The 12,800-nt window shown below is 33.9% G+C and overlaps 1 protein-coding gene across 9 annotated transcripts in view; it reads right to left on the reverse strand.

Moving 5' to 3' along the window:
- Csmd3 (CUB and Sushi multiple domains 3) overlaps positions 1-12,800 on the reverse strand; it is a 1,211,921-nt gene that overhangs the window by 43,433 nt on the left and 1,155,688 nt on the right. For all 9 annotated transcript variants that reach the window (NM_001081391.2, XM_011245610.3, XM_030248540.1 and 6 more), the window contains 3 exons: positions 12,254-12,427; positions 9,599-9,781; positions 5,166-5,342 (listed from right to left, as the gene is read on the reverse strand). In NM_001081391.2, coding sequence (NP_001074860.2) covers positions 5,166-5,342; positions 9,599-9,781; positions 12,254-12,427 — 534 coding nt within the window. The remainder of the gene's footprint in view (positions 1-5,165; positions 5,343-9,598; positions 9,782-12,253; positions 12,428-12,800) is intronic.

The raw sequence follows: 12,800 nt of genomic DNA on the forward strand, positions 1-12,800 counted from the left end.
ACACCATGACACTGTGATTAAATTATATTTATCGTTTTTTATTAAGATTAACTAATGTTAAGTTTTTCATATAATGATATTCTTTTGTGCCTACAGAGTTTTTAGAGTATGAATATTGACATTTAATCTGAAAAATAGTATTTAAGACATCCCATATATAATCCCATATATAATATCAATAAAAAATAATATGTTAAAAAGACAAAACAGATTTGGATAAAACAACAAATAATGCTGAACATTACAAAAAAATCATTCTTTTTATACCTTCCAAATTTACTGTCATATAAAAATGGCAACAGACTTTAAACATATTTAATTTTCCTTTAGGTTATTTCATAGTTTTACTCCAGATTTTTAATGGGGACTAACAGAATCATCACAGAGTCTTGTTTTTTGGACAGGGCCTTTAACAGATTGAATTAGAATCTTAGACAGAAGGAACAAGCATGGAGTAAGGAAGGCACATAAGCTTAGATGCATCCACCACAGGAGAAGACAGGGCGGTTGTTTTTACCTAACGGTGAGAAGGACCTCTGAGCACTGCAGAAGCAGCATTAATGAACATCTGACAATAGAAGCTTCAGAAGGGTTTGTTCCCTGACTTCCTAACAAAGCAAAGGCCAGTGGAAGAGTGAGTATCCATTAGCAACAGTCTTGCTAAACAGCACCTGCTTGGCAAGGCAATTCATTCTCTAGCAGCTTGTTTGCAACTACCAAAAGAGGCTTTTCCCTAAAATTAGAGAGATCAATAAGCCACAGTGAATGATATGGGTTTTCTATAGAAAGTCTTCAGTAACTACTCAAACCCCTAAATGTGCACATATACTAATTGATAACAAGACTGACATTTCTATCTTCTTGTGTTCTCAGAGAATAGTATAGTGCATGTATCACCATTAGAGATTAAATATTTGTTTATGGAATTTAAGCATTCATGAGTTTAAAAGAAGTTATTGAATTGCCAGTCTAAGATGAAACCAACCAAATCACATTGTTTTAAACAATTCAATTAATTTTGTGGAATTAGTCTCATTCCTTTTTATTCAATTGATGCTCATTTGTTACTATTTATAATAAGTCTAGAACACATGATCTCTACACAACAAATAAAGTATAAATGTTGTAGTTTATTCAATTTTGCCACATTAGATCTATTTTTGTTTTACTTCTTTTGTGCACATATAAATGTGTACTTTGACATATAATATCACATGCTTCATAAGTTTCATGTAGTTAACTTTTACAGAATATTCAATGGATATTATACATGTTTAATCCACAGGCCCACATACTTCATTTTAATATTTTATATTTCCTTATTCAGATATACATTCAATTTATTTTGTACAACCAAACAATTTTTTGTGTTATTTCTTCTTCACTGTTATAAACAGTGCAGCAAGAAGTGTTTGTTGGCATGTCAAATACGTAAGTGTTTTGTCAACATGAGAACATAATACTACTGTATCAAGAAAATGATGTTAAAACTTCTGTTATGTAAAGTTTCCAAATTTATATATTCTCTCAATTTGAATTTCAGTATCCTTTTCAAATCTTACAAAGAGACAATAGCTTAATCTCAAAATTTGCACTATTAATATATTGTTTCAGATAATTCCTGACTGTGGTGATGGGTTTTATGTATTTGGAATATTCTGAAAGTGTCTAATAATTACATGCTTTCTTCCAAAACAGGGCTTATTTTGAGGACTAATCACTAAATATGTGTCCTGACTTTGACAAGTGTGCTCTAGGAAGTAAAACTGGCTAAGGCCAAGAATGAAAGTACTGAGAACTAATACCCCCTCCTTCAAAGGGATTAGATAATATCTTAGTATCCATTCACTCTGCTTTATGGTTATTCATCATTTATTCCCTTCTTGGCAGATTAGCCCTGTGTATCTGTTGGAAGAAGAAGAAGAAGAAGAAGAAGAAGAAGAAGAAGAAGAAGAAGAAGGAGGAGGAGGAGGAGGAGGAGGAGGAGGAGGAGGAGGAGGGGGGAGGAGGAGGGGGGGAGGAGGAGGAGGAGGGAGGAGGAGGAGGGGGAGGAGGAGGGAGGAGGAGGAGGGGGAGGGGGAGGAGGAGGGGAAGGGAAGGGGAAGGGAAAGAAGAAGAAGAAGAAGAAGAAGAAGAAGAAGAAGAAGAAGAAGAAGAAGAAGAAGAAGAAGAAGAAGAAGAAGAAGAAGAAAACAAAACAAGACAAAAACCCCAAACCTCTGAAAGGTTCATTATTCTCTGTTGGTGATCAAGATCCAGCAGCAAGGGTCATTTTCCTGCTGACTGCTAGGAATAAAAGTCTTAGAATCCTTATCAGTCAACTTGATTTGTTAAATGGACTGTCTCTGTCTCAGATGAATAAGACCTCCCAGGTGTATGGCACTGGGTATATGTCATGTTATAAGTGGAAATCTTAGTTCACAAAAGAGGGAGGGAGGGAGGGAGCGAGGGAGGGAGGGAGGGAGGGAGGGAGGGAGGGAATTAAAGAAAGAGAGGGAGACAGAGACAGACAGAGAGATGGAGAAAGAGAATAATTAGTTCTATAATAGTAAAGCTCTGTCACATGAATCCTAGTGATACATCAGACTTCTATGTCCTAGGTATAACCAATCTCCTTAGAAATCGTTTTGATTGTGCTTTTAAAGCATCTTGTGTCTTTCATTCTCATTGGCCAGTGATTCCAAAACACTTGATGCCCCTGGAAAGGGGGATAGAGCAGGATAAAGTGGGGGAGGTTGGGTGCGGGAGCACCCTCTTAGGAGGAAAGGGTGAAGAACTTCTCAAGGGATGCCAGGAAGGGAATCAACATTTGGAATATCAATAAATACTTAATTAATAAACTAATTATTGTGTAGCACTGAGTTCTACATAGTCAGGAAGTCCTCGAATGCTGCCATTTCTCTGCTTTTGACCTATGCAATACAAGTCTAGAACAATGTAGAACGTTACAAGACTCTACACAGGGGTCACTTCCTTGAATAAGAAGAAATGTAAAGCATGGATGTTAATTCAATTACATATCCATATTGAAATACTATCAGTTCCTTCATTGTTTTATTGTAGAATTTTAGAGTGCAAATTTCTTTTTTCTTCTTTCTTACTTTTTATTTTTTTTGAAAATTTTTATTAGATATTTTCTTTATTTACATTTCAAACGCAATCCCCATTTCTGGTTTCCCCTCTGAAAACTCCCTATTCCATCCTGCCATCCCCTGCTTCTATGAGGTTGTTCCCGCACCCACCCACTCACTCCTTGCTTCACAGTCCTGGAATTCCCCTATACTGGAGCACTGATCCTTCACAGGACCAAGGGCCTCTCTTCCCATTGATGTCCGGCATCTTCTGCTACATAAGTGTCTGGAGCCATGGGTCCCTCCATGTATACACTTTGGTTGGTGGTTTAGTTCCTGGGCGCTCTATGGGGTCTGGTTGATTGATATTGTCCCTCCTATGGGGTTGCAAACCCATTCGGCTCCTTCAGGCCTTTTTCTAACTCCTCCACTGGGGACCCTGTGCTCAAGTCCAATGGTTGGCTGTGAGCATCCATATCTGTATATGTAAGGCTCTGGCAGAGCCTCTCAGGAGACAGATAAATCAGGCTCCTGTCAGCAAGCATTTCTTGGCATCCACAATAGTGTCTGGGTTTGGCAACTGAATATGGGATGTATCCCCAGGTGGGACAGTCTCTGGATGGCCTTTCCTTCAGTCTCTGCTTGGTATTTTTCACTGGAATCCCCTTGCTCCTTTCTTAGAGATAAAGTTTTTCTATTCATAGCTTAAGTTATTATGACTGAATTAGACATAATTTTGCCAAATACAATGGTCAACCTGTAGCAAATTCCCAGGCTTAGTAAAATTGATAGTTGAGTTACATTGTTCAGCCTGATTTTCTCTTTAAAGTATTAATATAAAGCAATGCATTTTGTAGTTTCAACTTCATGAATCCTAATTGGTTATTTTCAATAATTCTCCTCCCTCTACTCATTACAGTTCTCCCCACCTACTCCCATCCAGATCCATCTACTTTCTGTATCTTCTTAGAAGTGAAAACAGGCATCTAAGGTAAAATAATAAAATAAAGTATAATAAGATAAAAATAAAACAACAAAAAAATCAAATAAATTGGAATAAGACAAAGCAAACATAAGGAAGTCAGCTCAAGAAAACACATAAGAGACAGTTATAGACATAGAGACAAACTGAGGAGTCCCAAAAACCACAAAAAAATGAAGCCATAGTATATGTGAAAATGCCTATAGGAGATAGAGACAGAGATATAGACAGAGAGAGAGACAGGCAGAAAGACAGAGAGAGAGACAGAGACACACAGAAAGAAACAGAGAGAGAAAGACTGAGAGAGACAGAGACAGAGAGACAGAGAGACTCTGACACAATGTTATGAGATAGAGGAATCTCCAAAAATGCCTTTGAATTTGATTCTATAGCTCACCTACTGCTGGTCATGGGCCTACTTTTTCTGAGAAACCATGAAGAAGAACAAATAAAATGTTTAGACAAATATGATATTCACTAAATGTGTATCCTCCCACTATCTTTCTATTCAGACTTCCCTTTATCTTACCTTCCTGGCTTCATTTTCTCATTCTTGCTTTCTTTATTTGATCTTGGCTTCCCATTGTTTGTGAATAAACTCAAGGTTTCATATGGGTACGGCAAGAACTATACAACTGAGCTATATGAAGACACCTACAAGATCTTTCTGTATCAAGGTGAGTACTCACAAATAATGACTATGCTTTTTTTGTTTTGTTTTGTTTTGTTTTGTTTTTGTTTTTTTGAGACAGGGTTTCTCTGTATAGTCGTGACTATGCTTTTTAAGCACCAAAATGAATATTGGTTTTAGAGAGAATGGAAAGGAAAATTGAATCCATTATAATGTAATCTGATGAACTGGTATATAATAATTATTCACAAAGTGGTATCAAATGATATAAAAAATATGACTAGTTTTCTTTGATTCCTTTTTCCTCATCCAGCCGATATAACACCTTGGTAGGGCTTCGAATTCTTGAAATCATCAGTGTATAATTTAATCATAAACACACATAGTCTTTTAATCGCAAAGAGTTAACATTTTAAAAAAACTTAACACAGTTTTATATATTTTCACTTTAGAAGAATTTTTAATATTAAGAAAAACTTACTTGTACAGTTGGGCAGACTTCCAGACCATGTTCCGTTGGCAGTGCACTGTCTAACAGAGGGTCCTGAAAGGATATAGCCTTCCAGGCAAGAATAGATGACAGAACTGGAAAATGTTGTACCATCAATTCGAAAGACTTTCCCATTGGCTGTTGTTCCTGGATTACCACATTGCACAGCTATGAAACAAAAAGTGAAGGAGTATGTTTAAAAGTAATGCAAATAAAAATCCTTCCACCAAGTCTCAATGACTCATGTCTCTTTATCAAATACTAAAACTTCTCCAAATTTAGCAGTGAAACACCTTGATAAGAAGTTGAAACTCAAGATGAATCTGTGTTGATTTTTCTGGCTTACTTACTAGATTTCAAATCAAAATTATATTTTTAAGTTGTTAGCAGTGTTAGAATTTTTATTATGCCTGTTGTAAAGGAATTGTTTAAAGAGAGTTTCCTCCAAACATCAAGAAAAATTTATTTTGCCTAATAACCAATTCATAAAGAATAAGAATCTATTATGTTTGTAATTCTTCATTACAAAATATCTTTATTTTTATACATAAAATTAAATATTGTATATAACCATATATCTCTTGTATAAAATATATAAAATTTACAGTGTTACCATTTCTGTTTAGGCAAATGAGCACATCAAAAGATCAGTGTAAATAGAAAGCAATTAAGCTCTAATAATTAAGTGTCTAATAAAGAATCACATGTTGCAATAGCTTTAAAAAGTAAAGAGATGATAAAAATATATACACTACATGACTCAGCTATAACACTCCTCAGAATAAGCCTAAAGAACTTAAGATCCTATTCCAGAGATACTTAGCCATGTTCATTGCTACTTTATTTACAAAAAAACTAGAACATGAAAACACTAAATGTCATTCAACTGATGAGTGGATAATGAAAACTTGGTATATGTTCATAATGGAATAATATTCATAGTAAAGAAGTAAAACATATGACCCTTACAGATAAATCTTTGTAACTAGAAAATATTATATTGCATGACATGACTCAACCTTGCCTCAGGATGCCAAACACTAGAGGTCCTGGCTTACTTGTAAATCCTACCCTCAAAATCTCTAGATCTGAGTACATCACATGATATTTCACCAGAAAACATAATACTGGGGGAGTTCTTAAAGAGAATAGTATTTTACAGATGCTATAAAGTGGAAATGGAATGTGTTGAAGTGGAGATTTACCTAGAGAGGAAAAAACAGAGGGAGAATGACCAAGGTGGGATGTTTGAAAGAAACACCAGAAACTATGTGTTTATTTAAAATTGAACATTTTAGATAGATAGATAGATAGATAGATAGATGATTGATATGAATGATTTGTGATGACCAAGAGCCACCAATTACGTGAACAAAATTCCCAATGCCAGGCATAGCGAATCTCCTTTTGGATTGTTGGCCAGAGGGTTTCAAAAGACCCCAGTCAATATATGCCATTGCTAATGATCTTGTTTTCCTCCCAGGAATTGAGGGTAAGAACATATTGCTGAAGATAATACATGTTGTGAACATGTAACATAAAGGAAGCCAACTGGAAAAGACCCAGAAGTCTCCTGCCCGAAGACTCCCTCTTATAGAAGCAGAAAAAGCTATGCAAGCTGTCAAGGAAAACAAAAAAATCAATAACTAGAATGACAAGATACACTGAAAGGTGAATCAGCACCATATCCATCCTATGGGCAATCCACTGCCATCTAATTGTACTTAAGGCCAACTCTGTAAGAGGAAATTCATAATTGGTGTTGTAAATCTACCCTATTATGTGGTTGGTGAGGCCATGGACCTATAAAGAGAACTATTTCACTAAAGCGGTATAATTTCTAACTGCTCCTTAGCCTTATAACCACACATAATTGTAGTTACCACCTATCAACAACAACAAAAATCAAAAACAAAAAACAAAAAAAACAAGAATGTTTTTTCTAACAACAGGTAGAGCCAGACTTTTATAGACAACATGACTGATCATACTGCAGAGAATAAATTATTGTGGGATTCCAAGCCCCCATTGACATATGTACAACAGACAATGGAAAACCTACTTGTAAGGCTTATATAACATCATTGATAAGCTATCAGAATGAAGGGAGGAGGCTGAGGACCAGGATGAATGTTCAAATAATGTTCATTTTCTCATAGCACAACAATGACTAGATTTCAATATTTCATCAGTTCATGCATTTTGCCAGATAATCTGCAATAGTATAATATGTAGTACTCACATCTTGGTGGTAACTAACAGCTTTCTTACTGGAACTAAGGCTTCCATCAGGAAGTAAATAATATCTGGTGCTAGAAATATGGACAATGTCCTGAGGCTTGTGAGTTCATGAACATTATAAAACAATTTAATGAGGTCAGGACCAATTTCCCATATCTTCTCTACCAGAGTCTACATCTTATTCTTATATTCTCAGATACATGTGGCTACCATTCTTCATTAGCAAAGCTTGTTTGTTACAACAAATAGATAACACTACAGAAAACCACAAATGGACACAATGGAGAGACCAGCTGATCATCAGAAAGCCAACACCAATAGATATATTTACATCACAGTTCATCTACAGCTCAAGGACCATCACCAAAATTGTGACAGAAAGATTCTAAGAGCCAGAATACCAGAAATCCAGCTGTAATAAATTTTTCTCATGAAAATAGTTACCTGAATCAGGCCAGAACAATGACAATATCAATAGACATGTTAATATGAAAGCTAAGTGGCAGGAGAGTCTCACAGAGTTCCACCCCTAAGAAAGAACTATAGGCAACTAATGACTGCTGGGAGAGGGAGAACTAACCTGTACTAGGGATGAGACCCTTACTGGTTATCTAACACAATATGGTCAGTTCTGAAAACATATACACATCAACAATAGAAACTGACTAAACTGGTTGCCTTTATACTTATATTTATGCACACTTATGCATACATACACATATGTACATGAACGTTTGTGGTGAAATAGTTAAAGAAAAAAATCTGATCAGTTTGAGAGGTAGGTACTTCAGTGGAGTTGGAGTGAGAGTGTCTGCAAAGAGCAGGAGGAAATCAAATAAATGAAAAAATAATGTAATTCTATATTAGCTAAAATATATATTAAGAATAATGCTTTTGTAGTAAGATATTTTTTCAATTTCTGGTAGGTAAAAATTACAAAATATCATTTTAATCACTTCTTTAATAACATCACTCAATTTAGTAAAATAATCCTCATAAGTAAAGTAATATATCAGATGATAGATATAATAAATATGTAAATATTTTGTCATATCACTCTCAAATATAACAGTAAAAAATATCAAATGTTTTTTCATATTATTTTTATTCTACTAAGTATTTTTGGTAATTTAAATTAATAATTTTTGTAGAAATTCTAATTACTATATGTTATCCATGTATATATTCAAGAAAACAATATTAATATGTCTTTGCTACATCTATACAATATTTTGCTTCACAGAAAAAATAATCGTTTACATTATTCATGAAGAATTATGCATTTTGGTAGTACCTTAACTTAATAAGTTGTATTCTATAAATGGTAACTTGATTTAAGTATTTCTATTCCTTACATACAATCTTGGAAGATAAAATATAATGATAGAAGGTTAATGTGAGAAGTTTTATTTTTCTGCTGTCTATATCACAAATAAATATGGTCAAAAGAAGTTTCTGGCTATATTTTTTTCAGTCAAAATGTTTGCAATTTTATTATTGGTTTTAAATTAATGATAAAAGAGGTTTCAATGGAATTATTATTTCCCATATTTCTCTTACAGAGAAGTGTCAATAAAATATTGATATATTTAGAATGGGGATCTAAAACATAATAATTTTACTATTATCCATGTGAATTTGAATAGACTTCAAATTATAACGCTCAGCCTTCATTTCTGTGAAAGTACCTGACATAGCCAACTTAAAGTAGGAAGGATTTGCTTTGGCTCACAGGGCTAGTGGTTTTAGGATAATGCCAGATGATTCCATTATTAGATAATTGTGATAAATGATACTACCTTCGTAGTGAGTGGGACAGACAGAGCAAACATATTTCCTTGTAGGTGACAAGGAGGGAGAGAGGAGGAGGAGAGCCAATATTCCCACTTTAGGTTTACGCACCTGCATACCTACATCTTAGAACTAGGCTCATTCGTATAATTCTGCCATCTCTCAATAGTCTACTCAAACTTTTATTAGTGGCTTCATAATACAACCGCAGGGATCAGAGCTTTCATGATCTACTATAGTCACAGGAAATAGCCTCATTGACACATTCAGATAAGTTTATTATTATTATTATTATTTTTACAGTCCAGTCGTTATCCCCCTCCAACGCCGATAATAATCAGACTGAAGTACTGTATATGCTCTCAGTATATTCAACTCTGACTTGAGATTACCTTTGCACTCTGGCTGTCTTCCAGTCCAACTGCCATTGGATAAACATGTTCTTTCTTCTGAGCCATAAAGAATGTATCCAGTATCACAGGCAAAACGTACAGTGCTTTTAGTTCTGAAATCACTTTCCTGTCTGGAGCCATGACCAGGTGTACCTGGATCCCCACATGTACCAGTAGTATCACCTGTATGCAAAAAAGTTCAAATTAATTCATTATGATATGCATTTATAATGCTCAATATTTTGGCCAATGGTCAATTTGTTATATACATGCTATTTTCACATAATTTGACTGAATAGAAATGTATCTCATATTTCCCATCTGACTATACTCATATAAAGAAAAAGCACAAATAAGATAATCCTTTCTGACTATTTTGTTATTTTCATCATTTAAGATTTATAGCCGGGCAGTGGTAGTGCATGTCTTTAATCCCTGCACTTGGGAGGCAGAGACAAGTGGATTTCTGAGTTTGAGGCCAGCATGGTCTACAGAGTGAGTTCCAGGACAGCCAGGGCTACACAGTAAACCGTGTCTCGAAAAAACAAAAACAAAAACAAAACAAAAAAAGTAGACATAATTGAAGAGTTACTGATATTTCATTATTATTTCCACAATATAGTTAAAAATAGAATGGAAAAATTGTATAAATGACAACATATATACTCAATGGAAAATGTATTTATATAAAATTTTAAAAATCAGATTCAGTGATTACACAATTCATTCTCTGAATCATAAGTAATAATCTTTTAGCACTTCTGGAATTGCTGTGAGCTAGGACGATGTAAACAACATAATAGAATTATTCCTATGAATTACATTTTACTCCTTTTAAATTTCCTCTTGCAATGGCTGTCAACAAAGAGATATTAACTAACAGATTATTTTCCTCTATGAAAACATAGAAATAGATTGAAAACAACCTTGAATTAAAACCTGGGAATCAATTTCAAATAGGATTTCCCTCATCACTGTTATCCTGTCATCACAAGGTTCTTGTTTTTTGCTTTCTGTATTAGTTCTTTCTCACTCTCCACACTACATCAGTATTTCCAATTATAGTATACATAGTCATAAAACAAACACACACAAGCACACACACACACACACACACATGCAGAGAGAGAGAGAGAGAGAGAGAGAAGAGATGAGTTGGCTGTGATTGCTCTTAAAACAATTTCTAGATGTACTTTCATATATGTTCTAAGTAGAGTCTTTCTATAAACTTCTGTTTTTTAAACCTATGTTGTAATGCTAATTACTACATGCATTTACTGTCTAACATATGCAGCAGTTTATTCTTCACTTCAACACTAGCTATTTAATATACTGCATAAAAGGAAGTAGGATGTTTGTATGGTTGGTCTTTTAGAAACTTACTTATGAGTGAGTTAAAGATAAGAGTAACTATCATGGAAGAAAGTTTTAGATTACGCAAATTTGTAGGTTAAATTTGAAGCCCTGAACAATCACTACCATGATTAAGAAGATTTAAACTCAATTGCTTCACCTTTTTCAATTCTAAAAAGAAAACAATGTAAAACTATTCCTGAAATTATCTATATAGTCCTCACAAATTAAATTATGTTAAAAGGATTGATTATTATGTAAAATTAGAGAATTGTAGAAAAAGCATATCATATCTAAATAATCGATGAACATAAATAGTACTGATCAGAGATCTACTCTATATTTAACAATCTTATGAAATTTCTAAAGAAAAAATAGGTTGCACATCATTGTAAATACTCTATCAATTGGTTATTAATAACACCTACATTTTATACCCATTAATTTAAAGACAACTGCTAGAGTTATAATGAATAAATATATTAATAATGAAAAAGTTTGATAATGATAAATAGCTATCATAAGACTTTTTAGGTCATTTCAATTTAAAGTATTTAGAATTAGTTTTTAAGTCACCACTAAGTAAGCATTCCTTAAAAATAAAGAGAAGGGTGGGGAGATGGTATAGGGGACTTTTAGAGAGGAAACTAGGGAAGGAGATAGCATTTGAAATGTAAATGAAGAAAATAGCTAATAAAAAATACAAAAAAGAAATAGAAGAGAAATGAATTCTGATAAACATTCACCCTATATCTTTTCAAACTTGATATGTATTAAAATAGAATATCTATATAGTCATTATGAATGCATACTGAAACATATCCTGAAATCTCTTAGTTTTTTACATAGGGCACAGGCACAATCCAAAACACACACCTGAGAATTAGCATACAGAACCATGTTTCTCAACATGTAGCTCATGAGCCCTTTGCAAAGTCGAACGACCCTTTGGAAGAGATCACTTACTAGCTATCCTCTATATAAAATATTTATCTTACAATTCATAACAGTAACAAAATTACAGTTAGGAATTAGCAACAAAAATAATTTTATGGCTGGGGGTGACCACAAAATGAGAAACCAGGTTAATCGGTCATTACATTAGGAAACTGAGAACCATTGATCTAGAAAATTAGCATTCTTTTGCCTTTCAATTCACATTCCCTTACAAGCATTCAAAGAAATATTTTTCAGTCTTCATTGATAAAGTTTTTAAGAGGGATGTTGATGTCCTTAGAGGATATTGTACAGAATAGTAATCATAGTAAATTTTTGTCATACAAACTTCCACTCCACTGGTACCTGAACAATGAGGTTGAGATCCACTCCAATGTCCATTTAACTGGCAAGTCCTGGATGCCTGGCCTAGAAGAGAACGCTTTCCTGTGCAGGAATAGTGAACTGTTGACCCAAAAGTATACTTCTCTCCAGACAGGACAGCATTAGGAGGAATGCCAGGGTGTCCACAGTCAATCACTACAATACATAAATTTTGAATATAAAATTTTTTTATATCTCCTATCGAACAACTTGAATCATCTTTACAAAAAAAAAGTAAATTTTCTATTTTGACATATCAAAGCATTTTCCAGGCAGTACTCTGAAAACCACATGTGACCAAAGTCTGAATATCTGAAATATCTGAATATCTGAAAAATGAACACAAAATCATGAATTCATTTAAATTATTCTGATATTTTATTTACTTTTTCATTATGTAAAAATGTTCAGTACTCAACCAACAACTTTGTAGATGGCAGATTAGGTTGCAATGTCAAAAGGTTAATTTAAATATTACTAAAATGAACACATTCGTGATATTAAAGACTCTAGAAAAAATATATAGCTA

Source organism: Mus musculus, chromosome 15 (genome assembly GCF_000001635.26).
Source record: "Mus musculus strain C57BL/6J chromosome 15, GRCm38.p6 C57BL/6J".
Taxonomy (NCBI): Eukaryota; Metazoa; Chordata; class Mammalia; order Rodentia; family Muridae; genus Mus; species Mus musculus.